Here is an 18,235-nt window from a genome sequence, read left to right on the forward strand (position 1 = left end):
TTTCTATTATATTTGTCTCTAGAATGAATGAGAGAAAATCATAACTCGTTACAAACCTAAAAGAGGCCTACCATATCAAATGCTAGATTGAGGCGCACATTTCCTGAAGGGAACATTACTAGAAATTATAAGCAAAATTAAGAATGATGAAATAATATATCCGAACATGATTAATTATCCTATAGCTATATTAACTCCTCACAATTATGTGAACAAACGAATAATCGTCCGCGACTATTAGTGCTGAGATTAACCTCAATTATTGATGTCCATTCGGAAGTTTATTTGATCTAAGCGCCAGACCATCTTACCCAACTCATGCCTATTAAATTAGTGTTTCTTAAAATTGTTGCGTTATTTCGTGCTTCAAAAATAGGTAAAGACATGTTGATCCTATTAATAGCTACTTTGTTTAAATAGTGGGCCGATGCCAATAACAGTTATTATCAAACCTATATCGAAACAGGGAATCCAACAAGAGAACTGGCGTACATGGTTAACTTAAGTACGTTTTCTTGAAATCAAATTGGACCGGATATAACAAGTTTGACAGTTCAAAAGTCCATACAGGAATACATACAGATGCTTGCCATGATTCTTATGTTATACTAAATCAAACTAAATTGTTGTGCACGTAGAGATACACCTGATCTAACAACATGTTATTTTGCAGTTCATCTCAGTTGGGATATGTATCCATTTATACAGAACCAATGCAGTTGGAATGAGCTTAACAAATACAGGCTAACTATCATTCAAACTATTGTTATGCCTTGAACATGAGTACTGTGAAGCAAATGACGTTCATTATTTCTACTTCAAAACTTCAGGCTTTTAACAACACATGGTTTTAGAAGTATGTACCTAGAAGTGCTTACAATTGAAGAAGAAGAGAGGTCAGTATAGTAACAGTAGCAAACGAACAGCAGCAGTAACAAACAAGTAACAGCAGAACAAATTCCAGTGCAAGATGCAACTATAGCCGATGGAAAAAGTAGCAAAATGACAGCAGCAAACAATGTAGTAGAAACAGAACTCCAGACAGACCAAATCCAGGAATAAACTAATGCAACACACAACCAGTAGCCTCAATTAGGACTTGGAAGAATCAGTATTGATTAAAGAGGTTGAAAACAAGTGAAATCCAAACAACAATAGGAAGAACAGTTTCTGATTTTGTCTGTATGTTTTCTATCCCTTGCTCTCTCTCTATCTGTGTGTTTTTCTAACTGTCTCTGTCCCCTCCCATGAGATTCCCCTGACAGCCCTTTATCATTTTATTAAACTAAAACAAAGGTATGGGCAGCCTAAAATGGCCTGACAGCACATGCTGTCCCATTTGCTCTAATTATTAAAGGAACATAGTGCACATGCTGCCCAAGAATACATATGCCATCAATTTAAACCAAAGTCTCAACTACAACCCCACCCTTAGATGTTTTCTGATTCAAATTGATATATAGCGACAATGCTATACTCAGTTCCTAATTGAATTCAAACAAAATTTCAGCAGACAACCCAATGACAGGGATCATATTATCACCATTCCAAACTGAACTAATTGACGACGTATATCGACTCGACTATACTAATTGTAACACATACAATTGAAGCCAATGATCAGAAATCCAACAGTATCAACAAGGGGTTCAGATTGCACTGTCAAAACAAAAATGACCCTGGGAACTAATTAATCGACCAATTTCAATTTTAGTCGATTGTACAGTTTACAAACACACACAAAATGAAGAAGGGCTTGACCAAATACAGAAATCTTGGGCAAAGCGGACGGGACAGTCAAAATTCAAAGCAAATCAACTAAAGACATTTAGCCATACGAACAGACCTTTAACTATAACAAACACATGAACTGATAAAGAAAAGGGAAAGCAAAAATACCTTAGAGTCTTGGAAAAATCAGCAAACCCTAACTCGGATTTGAATCGACCTTTCTTGGGGTTGAACGGACTTTAATCAAAGTGTTCTCAACTGAGAACACTTCGATTAAAGTCCATTAGACCCTAATCATCTGGTTCAAACGGACACAGACCGGACATCAGGACTTCTAGGGTTCCTAAGGGCATATTTGGGATTTATGTTTCCCTGGTTAGATTCGGACCAAACCAAGCCTGGTTTGGTCACGAGGGAGGTCAGGGGAGTGTCTGGTATGAACTTGGGGTAGATCGGTATAGATCAGAGTTCTGCTCGAATCTTCAAATGAAGATTCGAGAACTTAGGGACTGATTCGAACCCAGCGGTTGATGGATTTGGATTCAGGGTGGTGAGGTGCATCTAGGGTGTTAAGGCGGTGGTCACAGGCGTCCTTGCCGCCGGGTTTAATGGTGAGGGGAAAGGGGGCGGCGTTAGGGTTTCATGGGGTTCGGGGTCTGGTGAAGGAGACGACTAAAGGCGGTGCTTGGATAGGGGGACAGGGTATGATATGGAGGCTTTTATACGGGGTGGATGGTTGGGTCTTGGCCGTTAGATCACTCGAGATCAACGGCTTGGATTCAAGGGTTAATCCAAACGGCGTCGTTTGTTTTAGTATTGGGGTCGGGTTGGTTCGGGGTTGAACGGGTCGGGTTTGTATGTGGGTACGGGGGATATGATGAGGGTCGTTAGATCAGGGTGGCTTGAACGGCTGAGATGGGTTGCCCCCTGAAACGACGTAGTTTTGGTGTCAAATTACGTCGTTTGGAGGCCTGGAGATGGGTCTGCTGGACCGGTTGCTTGGGCTGCTTTTTTGGGCCTCAGATTTTTAAATAGGAAACCAGCCCAATCCTATTTTAAACCAATTTGCACCCTTTTCTTTTATTTTCTAATTATATTTTTTTAAAAAAATACAAAACCTAATTTAAAAAAATGAAATTAAACACTCACTAATCAGTACTTAACACAATTATCATACACATATTAACATATTTAAATAGGTGAAAAACACACCAAAGCAACGAATAGGACAAAAGATGCATATTTTGTGATTTTTCTTTTAATAACCGGATTATGGTTCAACTACACACGACACACATTTTTTTTGTATTTTGTTTGATAATAACAATGGACAAAATCACAAATAACTAACAAAATGCCACGTAAAATCCAAAAATTGTACAGCAAGACCATTTGCTATTATTTTTGATTTCTTTTTGGAGTGATTGTCGCGTAAACAAAAATCACATGCTCACACATATCATTAGTGCTCAATCCACTAACATCTTATCTTTTCAATTCTTTAATTACCCCCCATCACCCTAGTGCTTTTATTTTAATCATTAACGCCTATTTCAGTCCCTAAAATCAGCAAGTGCATTCCCCACTATTATATGTTCCTTACCATTATTTAATTCAATTGGTATGGGCATGCTATATTTTAATCAATTCCTTTTAAGCCTCCACATACCATTATGTTTTGTTTCCCACTAACACATTAGATTAATGGTTAATTAAGTACTTTACTGACAGCCCACTAGCAAGACCATTTGCCAAACTTTTAACTACCCCATATTACCCTCATGATATCCCTGAAATTACTGTCCTATCCCAATTCCCCCTTCAATCGGTACCAACCCCAACAACTATAGCCAATTCAAATCATCAAATTCAATCAGCAGTTCAAGCTAGAACTCAGATCAGATCAAATAGCATAAAAAATAAAGACCAATGAATCCGAACAAAAATCATATTGAACTACCAAGGTCAAATTTCAGACCATGATTGACACAGATACATGGGAATGACTAACTATATTCACAATTCTAAATTAAACTTAGGCAAAATGAATGATCACTGTAAACGCACTGAATCGACAAACAAACTGAACTCATATGCAAAAATGATGAACAACAAAGAAAAGGGAACCAAACATCACACAAAATGAAGCAATTCGAACCAATAATAACAGCAAACACTAATAGTTCTAAATTAACCTTAAACACAAAATGTAGGAACACTGAGGATATACTGAATGGAGCCCTGAGGTTGAGAACAAAACAATCGACACCAAACAACTTGACGAGAACTACTAAACTACAAACATGAACAGATTAATCGACGAAACTATTTATAACATATGTTAATCAACAGAAGAAAACTGGACCAAGAAAAAGGTCCGAAAGAGGAGGAAGAACTACTTGACAAAAATGACGAATTAATCAGTCAAAATAAAAGAACAACAAAAGAAAAAGGAAAACAAAAGAAATACCTCGAAATTTCAGACCAAACTCAATCCGTTTCAGTCGACACTTCGTCTTGAAATTTTGAAGCCAAAACGGACCTTAATCAAGTGTTCTCGATTGAGAACACTCGACTAAAGTCGGTTAAAACCTCAAATTTTTAACTTCGTACACAGTCTGAAGTTTGGTTCTTTTAGGGTTTGCCTTCGATTTGAAATTCGAAAGGCTCTAACAAGATTCGGACAGAACTGGGGTGGGATTTGGGACGAGGGTAGCTAGGTAGTTCAGTGGTGTAACTTTGGGGTCAAACGGACGAACTAGGGTTTTGGGACTGATCTTCGATTGAAGATTCGAAGTGTATGGTACTGATTCGAAGAAAACTGATTCGGGATTTGGAAAGAGGACGTCGTGGGGAGGCTGTGGTGTAATTTTGGGGCTGTTTGGACCACCGTAACCGACTTGAGGCGATTTCCGATGGGCAGAGCACGGTGGTAGGGGTGGTGTGTGTTTTGGTCTCTGAAGAGACGAGTGAGGGGGTGTTTGGTATATCAAAAATTAGTTGATTAATCTGGGCCGTTGGATGATGGGAACCAACGGTCCAGATTAATTCACTTAAGCCAAACAGGGTCGTTTAGTAGTAACGGGGTCGGGGCGGGTATAGGAATGGGTAAGGGAGAGATGATCTTGGCCGTTGATGGATTGAGATCAACGGTCCAGACTGAGCGTGACAGAAACGACGTCGTTTGGGCGATCGTTTGCCATATCAACTGGACCGGGTACAGGGGTGTCGAATTGGGCTGGTTTTTGGGCCTGGTCGATTTCTTTTCCCTTTTTTTTTTCATTTTTCCTCTTTTCCTTTATTTCCCTTTTTTAATTTATTTTTCAAAACTAAAATCCTAACTTTAACTACAAACCAAATTAAAAATACCAATTAATTCCTGATAACAATCATCACACACAATTAAATACCAATTAAAATAAAACCACACAATTTGACATTAAACGCCAAAAAAAATGCCAAGTACATATTTTTGTGATTTTCATTCTCGCAAATCCAAATATTGTTTAATTAATTCCTAATTGTAAAATTAAGTCCTAAATGCACATGCAACACATTTTTTTGTATTTTTCTTAATTAAAGTAGAAATAAACATGCACAGACAAAATACAAATAAATCACAAACAACACAAAACTATTTTATTTTGAATTTTTGGGAGTAGTTCTCGTAGGGCAAAAATCACGTGCTCACATAGACCATACAAAGATTTTAGCAATTTACATACTTTATTTTCTTGGCCAGACACTATACCACCCTCAGGTTGCTCCATGTAAATTTTCTTTTCCAAATCATCATTTAAAAATGCAGTTTTAACATCCATTTGGTGAATAAAAAATTTATAAATAGAAGACAAGGCAAGTAAAACACGAATCGAGGAAATTCTAGTTACAGGAGCATACGTGTCAAAATAATCAATATTTTGCTTTTGGGTAAAACCTTTTGCAACAAGTCTAGCTTTGTATTTATCAATGGAACCATCCAGATTGAGTTTCTTCTTAAAAATTCATTTACAACCAATGAGTTTAGCTCTCGGAGGTAAATCAACTAAAATTCAAGTTTTATTTTGTAAAATTAAATTTAATTCTACATCTATAGCTTCTTTCCAAAATGAGGTATCAGACAAGAAATAGCTTCAGAATATGTTAAAGGATCATTATCCACAAGATAAATATAAAAATCATTACCAAAAGATTTTTCTTTCCTTGGTCTTTTGCTTCTTCTTAAATCCTCACTTTCAAAATCATTGTGAATAATTGGAACATGTAAAATATTATCACTTGGAATAATAGGAGCATCATAAATTTTCTCAAATTTTAAAGGAAAAATATTTTCAAAAAATTTAGCATTTTTTGTTTCAACAATAGTATTGTTTTCAAGTACATCACTTTTGACTACTAAAAATCTATATGTTGCACTGCTTTCGCATACCCAATAAACATACAATCAGATGTTTTAGATCCTATTTTTCTTTTCTTAGGATCAGGCAACATAACTTTAGCAATGCACCCCCACACTTTTAAATATTTCAAATTAGGTGGATACCCTTTCCACAACTCATAAGGAGTTTTACTCGTTTTCTTATAAGGAATTCTATTTTGTAAATGACAAGCACATAAAAAGGTTTCACCCCAAAGATTATCCGGAGCACCAGAACTAACAAGCATGCTATTCATCATTTCCTTTAAGGTCCTATTTATTCTTTCCGCTACACCATTTGATTGTGGAGAATATGGCGGAGTTATCTCGTGAATTATGCCTTCTTTCTCACAATAATCATTCAACAAAATAAATTCACCACCTCTATCGGATCTAACTCTTTTGATTTTCTTATCCAATTGATTTTCTACTTCAGATTTATAAATTAAAAACTTATCAAAAGCTTCATCTTTATTTCTCAACAAATAAACTTTTGTATATCTAGAAAAATCGTCTATAAAAGTCACATAATATTTTTTCCCTCCTTTAGTCATAGTTTGTTTCAAATCTCCTAAATCAGTATGAATTAAACTTAATAATTCAGATTCTCTAAATACTGAAGCACATGATTTCTTAGTTTGTTTAGCTTTTGCACAAACTTCACACTTATCAATATTTGAAAATTTAATATTTGAAATAAGACCTTCAGAATGTATTTTCTTAATATAAGATAAACTAACATGTCCTAATCTAGCATGCCATAAATTAAAAGAACCAATCAAGTAAGCAGAAGTACTAACATTTTCATTGATAACATTGAGTACAAACAAGCCATGGTTATAATAACCCTTGCCAACAAAATTATTATTCTTGGTCAACACGACCTTATCAGATTCAAAAGAAACCTTCACCCACACTTTTTCTAATAATCCCACAGAGACCAAATTGGCTCGGATACTAGGAACATGCAACACGTCATTCAATGCCAAAATTTTGCTAGACGTGAGTTTGAGAAGAACTTTGCCTTTTCCAAGAACTGGAGTAGTCCTTGAGTCACCAAGATACAACTTCTTCTCCTTCCTCAACGTGGGTGTAAGACACAAAGTCTTTTTTGTTAGCACATATGTACCTAGTGGCACCAGAATCTAACACTCAGTCTTTCACATTGGCCACAAGGTTCACTTTGGAAACAACTGCAGCAATTATGTCATCCGTTTTGGTTTCAGTTAAATTTACTTTAGCCTTAGCGAGATTGTCATTCCCAACCCTCTTCCGGCATTGAGCAGCATGATGGCCAGGTTTGCCGCACACAAAGCAGTTACCTTTTTCTTGAAGGTTTGATTGTTGGTTTTGGGCTTATAACCATTTCCTTTATCATACCTATTATTTGATTTGTTCTGCCGCTTATTGTTCTCCACCAGGTTGGCTCTTGTAGCAATCTCCTTTCCTTTGTCAGCAACAACTTGCTTGCGATTTATATTTTCAATTATAATGTGCTTGACCAAGTCCTTCAGCGACAATTGCTTGTGTTTGTGTTTCAATTGTTGTTTGTAGTCACTCCAAGATTGGGGAAGTTTTTCTATAAGCATACCAGCAACAAACTGTTCGGGCAGAGAAATATCTTCAGATTTGAGATCTTCAATCAACTTGTGATAGTCGTTGATTTGTGCAGTTATGTCCTTGTCCTCCGTCATCTCCCACTTATAGTAGTTTTCAATAACAAACTTTTGTTTAGTAGCATCTTCAGCAGTGTACTTTGTTATCATTGACTCCCAGATTTATTTTGCCTCCTTCTAGGAAACATAGACATCGAACAATTCGTTAGAAAGAGTAGAAATTATAGTATGTCTACATATCTTATTAGCATGAACCCATTGATCCATCTGAATGGAAGTTGCTTCAATTGGCTTAGGATCAGTAAGTGCAAAAGCAACTCCATGCATATCCAAAATAGAATGCACCCGTTCCTGCCAACGCTTAAAATTATCTCCACCAAAAACCTCAATTTTCGAAACATCAGGAAAAGGTTTGGCATAGGTAATTGGTGATGGAACAGCAACAGAGACAGTTGGTGCAGCAGGAGTAGTAGCATCAATAGCAACATTAGCAGCGTTATTCTCCATAATAACAACGTAAAATATCCTTAAGATTGTTGGAAAAATTGGATGATTATGGAAATAAAAGATTTAGCTTGAGGCGTGTCAAGGACACTGTCCTTAAGGATATTTCGACCACACTAAGATGAATATTATTGAGCGTATCCCCCAGGGTTCAACAAGCTCTTCTAGTATAACTAGGAGCAGAAACCACAAAGATTAAGAACTAAACCCAGCACAAAACAAAATAAGAGAGAAATTTTTTACTTCACACACACACACTTTCGAAGTAAAACCAAAGACGTATATATATATATATATAGGGCAAAGGAAATGCATTGGTCAGATTATTTGTCCCAAATTAAATTCAATATTAAACTAATTTTTGTTAAAAATATATTTAAAATAATTACTATAATAAAGATCCATTAATATAATAGTAAGAAAATAAATCCAGACATAGTTTTAGAATATTTCTTTTTGAGATATTAAAAATATTTTTCTATTATAGATCACACAGAGATAACTTTACATTGCTCCAAGGCTCCCTTCAAGTAAGTGAAACATTAAAGAAACAATTTTTTTGAGTTAAGAGTTAAAAAGAAAATCTTATAAAGAAGATATTCACACGTGCAGCACATATCACCAGGACCTACTTTAATAAATAAACTGCCATCAATAACAAAATTTGTTTGTCTACAGATGGAAAAATGGATGGCAACAAGGAGAGGGGTGAGACTAGTTCACTGACTTAGCATTGCCAGGTCCTCAATAGCTTCCCATGTGGCATAAAGAATCATCTTTTTGACCTGTGGTGGGGGGAGCAGATTAGCACCTTTATCAATATTACATTCAAGCAATCTAAATAGAAGATTTCTGCAAAAGGTTCCACACTCCTAAATAATGTATTTGAATGATTTAGACGGCATCATTGAAGCAATTTCCACTTTAAAAAAAAAAAAACTGTACAATAATAAGACAACATCTAATATAAGGGGCTTCCAGTGACGACACTATATCAACTATTTGCACAAACACTTCATATGGATAAGTTGGCAAAATGAGCTATTGTATTGATGTGATCATAGAGTATTAAAGTTGTGTTATATTCACAAGCAATTTTGAGGAACATAGAAAACTGCCAGGATGAAGACATCCAAGAATTTATTTGTGATGAAGCCAACTCAGTTCGTGCTCATACCCATATGGTAGAGCATTAAACATTAGTTGACTATTAAAAGCCTCTTCATTTCTTTTGGTTTCAAGCAAGGGATTGTCTTATCATAAGGAAAAAGACCCACGACTCTTATTTGAACGAAGTGGATAAATGCGCCTTTTGTGGTATAATAGAACAAACACTAATACCTTAATTGAAGGAAAAGCAGCCTGCGTCTCCGACTCTGGAAGAACTTTAACTATACCTAACCTTAAGTTCTTAATTAAGGATAGAGGTCGGGCGGGCAGTGAAAGCTCATTTAGTAGACTTAAAAGACCGATGCTGCCACTGCCAGGCAAGGGAGGAACTTGTCTGATCCTGCGGTACACTCATTCCAGTTATGAGATTCGAAGATTTCCCCAAACAGTTCAAATTTATTAGTAGAAAGATGTTCCTCAATATTAAATAATTAAACTTCCCTTTGAGTTTCAAATATAGCCTTAGACATAGATGGATGCATGCATACTTAGCTACATATATCTCGAACAATTGAATGAGCATATAACTAATACTCCATCCTGAAAACAATGGGTGAGGTCCTGAGCAATAGAGCCAAACCTTTTAATTCTCGGTGCGAACTCGGACAATGTTTCCTCAAAACTTTCAGCATAAAATTTACATATTTAAAAACAATATAAAAAGTAGTAGTATAATTCAAAACCTTATTTTAGAAGCGTTTCATAAACTGTTTGACTGCCCAAAATAATAATGGTGTCATATGAGATACAGGAAGTAATCTATAAACTTAATAAGGAATGAGATGTCGTAGAGTCCAAGAGCAGTAAAGTGAAATTGTGAGAAGAAACATGGTCATAACAAACAGAAGCATGCAAACAGCTCTGAGAAACGTGAAACAAGAGAAGTACCTCTAATTTGTCTTCTGCAGCAACAAGATCTTGGGAAAGCAAGCGGACTTCCTGAGTCAAACGAATGCATTCACCAACATTTTCAGGTGAAACGAAGCCAAGAACAACATTTATGCATGACTGTGGGAGCAAGAAACAATTTAGAATAACTAAACTAACAAGACCAATAATATTACTTTTCTGATAAAAAAGGACCAATATGATTAGTCTCAAGCTTGTTGAACTATGAGTTTAAAATATATCTGACGGCCTCGTTCTAAAAACCACGCCACAATCTTATTCCTCCACCCGAATTACTATCTGACTTTGCTAGCATTGAAGAGGAAAATATAGTCCAGAAGAAACAGGCTCTGTTCTATACGCAAACAGATTACTTTTCAATATTCTGGAACCTTTTAGTACGAATGAAAAGCCATCTTACAATCAGTTTTCAAGAGACACCAGCTGACATGATAGAACAATTAATTTATAGCTAAAATTTCGTCAAATATGGTTATCTTAGATTTCCCACACTATGAGATATATCTGAAGAACTGCCATATTTTAAAAACGAAGAGGATATATCCGAAGAACTTTGTGCAAAGTCTAAGCAAATTGCAGAACATTTAGACACTTTCAATTTCTCAAGAATTATGTCCAGAGAAGGCAAAATTATAATTCAAATCAAATTACATTAACATGCTTCACAGTGCACAAGAATCGAGAAGACCTGGATAAAAAGAAACCAAGCAACAACTGAAGAGGCAATCTAGAATTTAAGTGCAATGATAGCCTTTTCAAACGCAAAGATAACCAAAAGCTACACACTTAAGAGCATGAGAAGTTAATTCATCTCTTCAGTGGCCAGGTTATGAACAAACATCTGCTCAAAAAGAAACAAGGACCAAAAGACATAAAGATGAGTGGACATAAAAGAGTGTAAAACCTGATTATGGATAATAGAGGAATGCATGACTCGACCAAATAACAGGATGTGAAAACCAAACCTCCTTAAAAACGCATGAACATGAAATATATTGCAGGGTGCAGACAGTCAAATCAACAACAATGACAACTATACCCCATTCCCTTTTTGATCCACAATTATAGAGTCAATTACTCAAATGGTCACTCAACTATCTCAAATTATCTCCTAAAGTCACTTTTCTTTCATTTGTAACAACAGTCACTGGACTATGCATATTGCACTCAGAAGGTCACTCAACTAGATTTTTCAAATTTTGGATTGTCAAATACTCCATCCGTTCCAGTTTATGTGAACCTATTTCCTTTTTGGTCCGTTCCAAAAAGAATGACCCCTTTTTAAATTTGGAAACAATTTAGTTTAAACTTCCAATTCTACCCTTAATGAGAAACGTTTATAATCACACAAACACTCTGTACCCCTTTTTGACTTGTTTAGGACCACAAATTCCAAAAGCCTTCATTTTTTCTTAAATTCCGTGCCCAGTCAAACAAGTTCACATAAATTGGAACGGAGGGAGTACATATTTTACCCTCTAAATTATAAACATTTATCTTCTTTTTATTTTTTAAAACTTGTTAATATTATGATTTTTTCCTTTTTAATTTATATTATGGACTTACTTATAGAATAAATAAATATTATTTATAATTAAAAAAAATAAAAAGTATTTAAGCATCTATAATGCTGGAATAACAAAATAATGGGCATAGTAAAAAATTAATTAGAATAATTTGTTCGTAATAATAATTTTAGTATTAACAACAAAAATTCAAAAAATTATTTACACAATTCAGAATGAAAGAAAATAAAAGTTGTAAAATATATATTCCATGCACGTAATATAAAAATAATTATTTAAATAAAGGTAATTTTATAATATACATTATATATTCTTGAAAATTATGCTCAATTATATTATATATTCCACGCACGACTTAACATAACATATTTTACCCTATACAGATAGTCCCCCTGCTTTCCGGTGACATAACTTTGTGTCGTCGGAAAGTTGGTAGAAACATAATAATGTAATTGAGCATAATTTTCAATAATATATAATGTATATTAAAAAGTTTTAAAAAAATAAAAAGAAGATAAATGTTTATAATTTAGAGGGTAAAATAGGCATTTGGCAATCCAAAATTTGAAAAATTTAGTTGAGGGACCTTCTGAATGCAATAGGCATAGTTCGGTGATTTTGTTGTAACAAACGAAATAAAAGTGACTTTAGTAGATAATTTGGGATAGTTGAGTGACCATTTGAGTAATGGACTCCACAATTATACTCAATCATAAACTAGTTGGAGCCAACGCTATGATTCATCAATGTCCATTCAAATACTCAATAATTTGGGTTTCTCCACACTAGCGGTCCTCTAATTTTCTACTTATATACAAATCTCCAAACAGATTCAGAGTTAACGCAAAGTATCATATGACTAAGCTTTAATCCCAACTAGTTAGTATCAACTATTTGGATTGTGCAAACTTTTTCCATAAGCCCGCATGAATCAGGAGCTCCATAAATTGTACAACCCAAATGGGAGAGACTGTAGGACTTCAGAGACGACATTTTCCAACGTGAATTTTGTTCTACCATGTCCCATTTTAACTTCACTCATTGTAATATCACTCTATGGACCGATATTTGAAGTTTTTGGTAGAACATGGCCAAACCATCTCCTATGGTCCTTTTTTTTTCCCGATGAAGTAAGGGAATTATCATTAAAAGGCATCAAGAAGATGCAGAACAAAAGTTACAAAAGTAGCAATACTGCTTGATGGTGTCTGCCCATATACAAAAACTAATCTATAGCTTTGGAGCAGACAATCCAAAAATATTTCACAGCTAGATACAGGGGCCTGATTGAGCCAACTAAATACATTCAGTAAGATTGTTGATGGTCTTCTTTTCTTTTATTATTAACATATTGCTACATCTGTCAAATATAATCATTTGTAATCTTGTCTGATCATGTAGGCATATCCATTGTAATGAGATGCCTATTTTTCTTCTGAACTCTCCTATTTTCTCGAGTAGTAGGAGGACAAGATGTTCGATAAATTACCTCTTAAGTTTGAAAACTTCTATAATTGAGAAAATAGTTTCAATAAGAAGCTCCAAGTACATCTTGGATGATTATCGATGGAGCACAGAAAATAAGGAAAACTGAAAGTTGAACTGACTCAACTAGGACCTGGAAGGGTATCCTACTCGACTATTAGGACAACAACGAAAAGTGATGCAAGTATGTTTTCCAAGTTGACATGACTCACGATCTAAGGTAGACAAGGGTAGAAAATTAAGCATGATATTTTGAAATTTGGATAAACTATATTTCATCTGTCTAAAAGATTAAACAACTAGAGAGATGACACTTTAATAATTTACTGATGTCTTCACACACCTTCAGATTTCTAACTTGATAAGGGCAGCCTGCAGGTATGAAAACTGCATCCCCTAGTTTTTGAACAAAGGTCCAAGGTTCAAATCCTGTGAAATAGAAAAATATAATAAAAATATTAGAAAAATAAAAGAAAGAGTTTCACATGGAAATAGGCATCCCAGCTATGAAATTCATACATGAAACACTCACCATATTTTTCCTTAAGCTTCCTTTTATGGTCCTCAGTCAAGTAAAATGTTTGATCATGAATAGGGTGAATAACCTACAATACAAGACAAATAGGAGTCGGTACATGCAGCAACTATGCGTTGTCAACGGTAAAACCTATCATTTTTGTATTGAATCATAAAGACCTGGAAAAGGCAAAGGAAATTTTTTTCAACATTAGAAGAAATAGAGTGATGTTTATTTTCGTAATAGCCCAAATCTACCAAAAACATCTTCATGCTAAATATCAAAATAGACTAAAAACAAACTTCCTCACTTTGATGGATTTCAAGATCACAAGCAACATCTTCTTAAATTTCCCTCCTCTCTATTTGAATAATGAGTTAAAAGGCAAATATGAGAAATTTAAAAGTATGTACTATGTCTAGGTTGGCAATACTGATGTCTTATACTGGAAAAACCTTGTCCAAGATTTACACAATGGCACAAAGAGTAACATTATAGCTCTGTTGCGCGGACTCTCCAAAATACTGCCGCACCCATGTCGGATTCTCCAAAAATACACTGCTTTTGGAGAATCCGACACGCACCCGGCGATATTTTCCGAGAGTCCGAGCAACATAGCATTATAGGCCCTGGAGTCTCCTACGTGAGTATGTTTACTACTAAGCTGCATAAACAAAAAGTGACAGCAATTGCAGTTAATTGTCTTCTACAAGTGTACAACATAATGAAAGTAGTTATGTCAAACTGGTGGGTCTTCTTTAGGCTGTAGCATTCCTCTCCCATCTTTGTCTCAGCCTGGAACTGAGAGAATATTTTTAGCACGTCAATTGCAGGAACTTAATTTGAAGCCTTCTTGCTGAAAGTGCAGATAATCTGGGTTTCTCTTTTCTGCTTGACTGCTTCTGCTACAAACTAGCTTTGGCTTGATTCTAGCCTATATGTTTCGTATTACAGACTCCACTATAGCTAACACCATCAAAACCTCATCAATGAAAGAAACAGGATATTCTAAAACCAAACAATTTTGAACCCCCCCCCCACCCCAAAAAAAAAATTAGGGGAGGACTACCCCACACATTCCGAAGTACAAGAGCTTGGAAAATTTGCTATATACCTGTGGCACAGGGCAGCAGTTAATGTGCCTGAATTCATTGAAGTGCTTCCTGAGATATTCCTCTAACTTCGGAACATCTTGCCTTCTAAAGATGCCCCACATCGCACCTCCTATATCCTCAGATATTTCACTTTTCCCAAACACTGGGTTACCTTTGCACGCATCAATGTTACAATCATTCTTAATCCCTCCACTTGCTTCAGAAGCGCCAGTAAAATGGATTGCACCATTTGTTATCCCCTCAGCAGCAGTATCTCTCTCTAATTCCACACAGGAAGCAGATGCATCAATTGATTGATTACCACAATTTAGTTCACGAAGTCTTGAACTGTAATTAGATCAGATATCTCACCTAGCAAAGACTGGCCCTCGTTGAACTCAGATGATGCTCCATTTTTACATTTTTGCTCCTCATCAGCCATTTGAAGTTCCCTTTTATCTTGGGCAGCATATGTTCTTTTCAATATTTCTATCCTTGAAAGCTGCACAGGTGTCAGCTTTATTCCTTGAGTATGTGTCAGCACATTCACCTGGAAATAATTTGATCAAAGACAGATTTATAAGAAGCAAATAAGAACGCATATTGTTCACCGTTTAACATCACTCTGTGTAGATTTGCATATTTAAAGGCACCCTTCAAACAGAGATCAAAGATCGTTCTCGGGGAGCGCAACAGAATATAATGACCGTGTATTCTGCAAGTCTCTAGCATAAATCCAACCGCACTACAGAACTTAAAGTCACTTCAGTTAATGGGATACATTTTCAGGATGTGCATTTTCTTGTTGAGTCGAAAGCAGTTTTTCCAACTTGACTTGCTTAAGCTTACATGAGTATGTCCACGTGCTCCAGAAAAATCTTCACTGGGCATAATCCAGAGTCCAGAGAGAAGAAAAATATGCCCAAAAGAAAAGGCAACCAAGTATACCGCATCAGACATATCACAGTGCAGCTTAGTCACAGAGTCTCCACGCCCCAGCTCCTGGGGAATTCCATAAGCGATATATGTCTTTGCTCCAATGTCAGGTCTCAAAGACCCTGGTGGCAGTTTGACAGCAAGATTTAGGAAGCCACTTTGAGGATCTGTGTACTCCTTAAAAGGCAAGCTTCTAATGAACTCAGCACAAAGGTGGGGTGACCGCTCTTCGAAAAAATTAGGCCAGCCTTGCAACTTCAAAAGCTGTGGCCAGCCAGCACTATCAAATTGACCTTCCATGTATCCCTTAAAAAAGTGGTGGATGTTAACTTCTGCCTGCAGTAATTGAAGAAATAACTTTACTTTGGAGTACTGGGAGTATCACTTAATAGCAGATAAACTATACTTGAGAAGGCTAAAATGGAAACACTGCTCTTCACAGGCTCAATTAAAGCTTAAGCACACACTGCTACTTGGTCTGAAATTGATGAGCTTGCTGCTAGCTGTGTACTTCATTAGCAAAGCATACAAAATGCAAATAGATGTTTCCCTCCATACTAACTCAATCCCATTTAAGTTGACCTAGTTAATATTCATAGAGTCGAACTTTATTATTTCACCGCAAACAATGTTAATTAACTTTTTAGCACATTTAAGTAAAGACCCAGTGGTTAGTGGGGCTTTGTTTTTGGATAACCGAGAAATCCCTGAGTGCCATTGGTCCACGGTTCAAAACTCAATAGATAATGGGCTTGCCCCTCTACCCTTCTCCAATTAATATGTGCTCCTAACCCATACATTATATACTGCGCTCTTATCACTTGACCAAAGCCCGTGTTAAGTGTGCTTCATTTTATGATAAATAGATCGTTTTGCTTTTTGTGCTTTTTCTAACTAATGTAGTACCATGGTTGAAAAGGATGCTTAAGAATCCCACACTGATTGACCTAAAGACTAAGTATCACACATTAAGTGCCTTGATTTTGATCTCAACTGTAAATTGATTGGTATTTATGTTTGCAATCCAATTATTTTGTCACCAAGAGAACCAGAGCTGACACAACAGGGATGGAGAGATTCTTCAATATTGTTACGCAACTAGAAGTAAAACAATTTTGACAAAGAGATTTTGTTGTCTAGATAAACTTAGAGCAAGGAAAACCATAAACTGATGACACAGGAAATAAACTGAAACGGTAGATAGATATAGGGATTAGCAAGATGCATAGAATTAATTCCCTTACCCCCCCCCCCCCCCAAAAAAAAAAAGAACTTTGGTTCATGTATCATTGGCAAGTATTAAACTGACCTCAGACCAATCCAAGCATTTGGTAGCACTGACATCCAAAAGAAGGGGATGGTTTAGGTTCTTTAACTGGCGACACGCTTGCCACATAACCATGGGCTCCCAGCTTAACCCTGACGCAGTCTCAAGCACATTACCGACGATGACAGGCTCACCTTTCAGCCAATGACACTGGAAATGCTTCAGATCCTCCTGCTGAAGATCTTTAGCTGCTGGACAGTATAAATAGTTGTCATCAGAATCATCACGAGATGATGCTTTACGCAATTTACTTTTCTGCATATCATTTTCAGCAACTAAATTTATACATAAGCATGACCCCTCAGGTATTGCAGGCATGTGTTCCAATTCACATCTTTTGACAATATCTTCAGCCTTTGTCAACAATTCAGAGACCGAATATTTTGACTTTGACCGCAGGCGCTTCAGCTCTAAAATGCCCTTACCAAATCCACCAAAATTCTCTGGCGGACAAGGGATGCTACCAGCTTCATTGGACTTCCATTCACCAGCAGGACCACCAGAATTCTTTGGCAGAAGCCCTCCATTATCCCTAGGTTTCATTTCAGATGCAAACTTGGCATCTCCAGCGGAATCATTTTCAACAATCTCCTTCTTCGAAAGTCTAGTCCTTCTTGAAGTTCTAGTATTGGTATCTGATACAGAATCACGTTCCATAGCACCATTTTCAACCGTTTCCTTCTTGGAAAGTCTAGTCCTTCTTGAAGTTCCAGTATTGGTATCTGGCACAGAATCATGTTTCGTGTCACCATTTTCAACCATCTGCTTCTTGGAAAGTCTAGTCCTTCTTGAAGTTCTAGTTTTGTTATCTGGTACAGAACCATGTTCCGTATCACCATTTTCAACCATCTCCTTCTCAGAAAGTCTAGTCCTTCTTGAAGTTTTAGTATTGGTATCTGGTACAGAATCATGTTCCATATCACCATTTTCAACCATCTTCTTGGAAAGTCTAGTCCTTTTTTATATTCTTGTTCCGGTATCTGGTACAGAATCATGTTCCATA

At 36.2% G+C, this 18,235-nt stretch overlaps 1 protein-coding gene across 1 annotated transcript; it reads right to left on the minus strand.

Annotated features, from left to right (window-relative positions):
- Window positions 1–8,787: 8,787 nt before the first annotated feature.
- LOC104216911 (lysine-specific demethylase JMJ27-like) lies at window positions 8,788–18,168 on the minus strand. Its single transcript, XM_009767045.2, has 8 exons — window positions 17,215–18,168; window positions 15,819–16,241; window positions 15,342–15,519; window positions 14,990–15,249; window positions 13,891–13,963; window positions 13,702–13,787; window positions 10,327–10,446; window positions 8,788–9,053 (listed from the first exon to the last, which is right to left on the minus strand). Exons 1-8 carry the CDS (start codon window positions 18,166–18,168, stop codon window positions 8,988–8,990), a joined length of 2,160 nt encoding a protein of 719 aa, XP_009765347.1. The 3' UTR covers window positions 8,788–8,987.
- Between the last annotated feature and the right edge of the window lie 67 nt (window positions 18,169–18,235).

The sequence above is a fragment of the Nicotiana sylvestris genome, chromosome 4 (assembly GCF_000393655.2).
Source record: "Nicotiana sylvestris chromosome 4, ASM39365v2, whole genome shotgun sequence".
Classification (NCBI taxonomy): Eukaryota; Viridiplantae; Streptophyta; class Magnoliopsida; order Solanales; family Solanaceae; genus Nicotiana; species Nicotiana sylvestris.

What these genes read in the sequence shown, in the direction of transcription:
- LOC104216911 (XM_009767045.2), bottom strand. Translation starts at nt 18,168, where the DNA reads ATGGTTGAAAATGGTGATATGGAACATGATTCTGTACCAGATACCAAT. An exon ending in GAGCACGTGGACATACTCAT is followed by an intron (nt 15,520 to 15,818) that starts GTAAGCTTAAGC and finishes AATTATTTCCAG; the next exon opens with GTGAATGTGCTGACACATAC. An exon ending in CGAGGGCCAGTCTTTGCTAG is followed by an intron (nt 15,250 to 15,341) that starts GTGAGATATCTG and finishes GTGTGGAATTAG; the next exon opens with AGAGAGATACTGCTGCTGAG.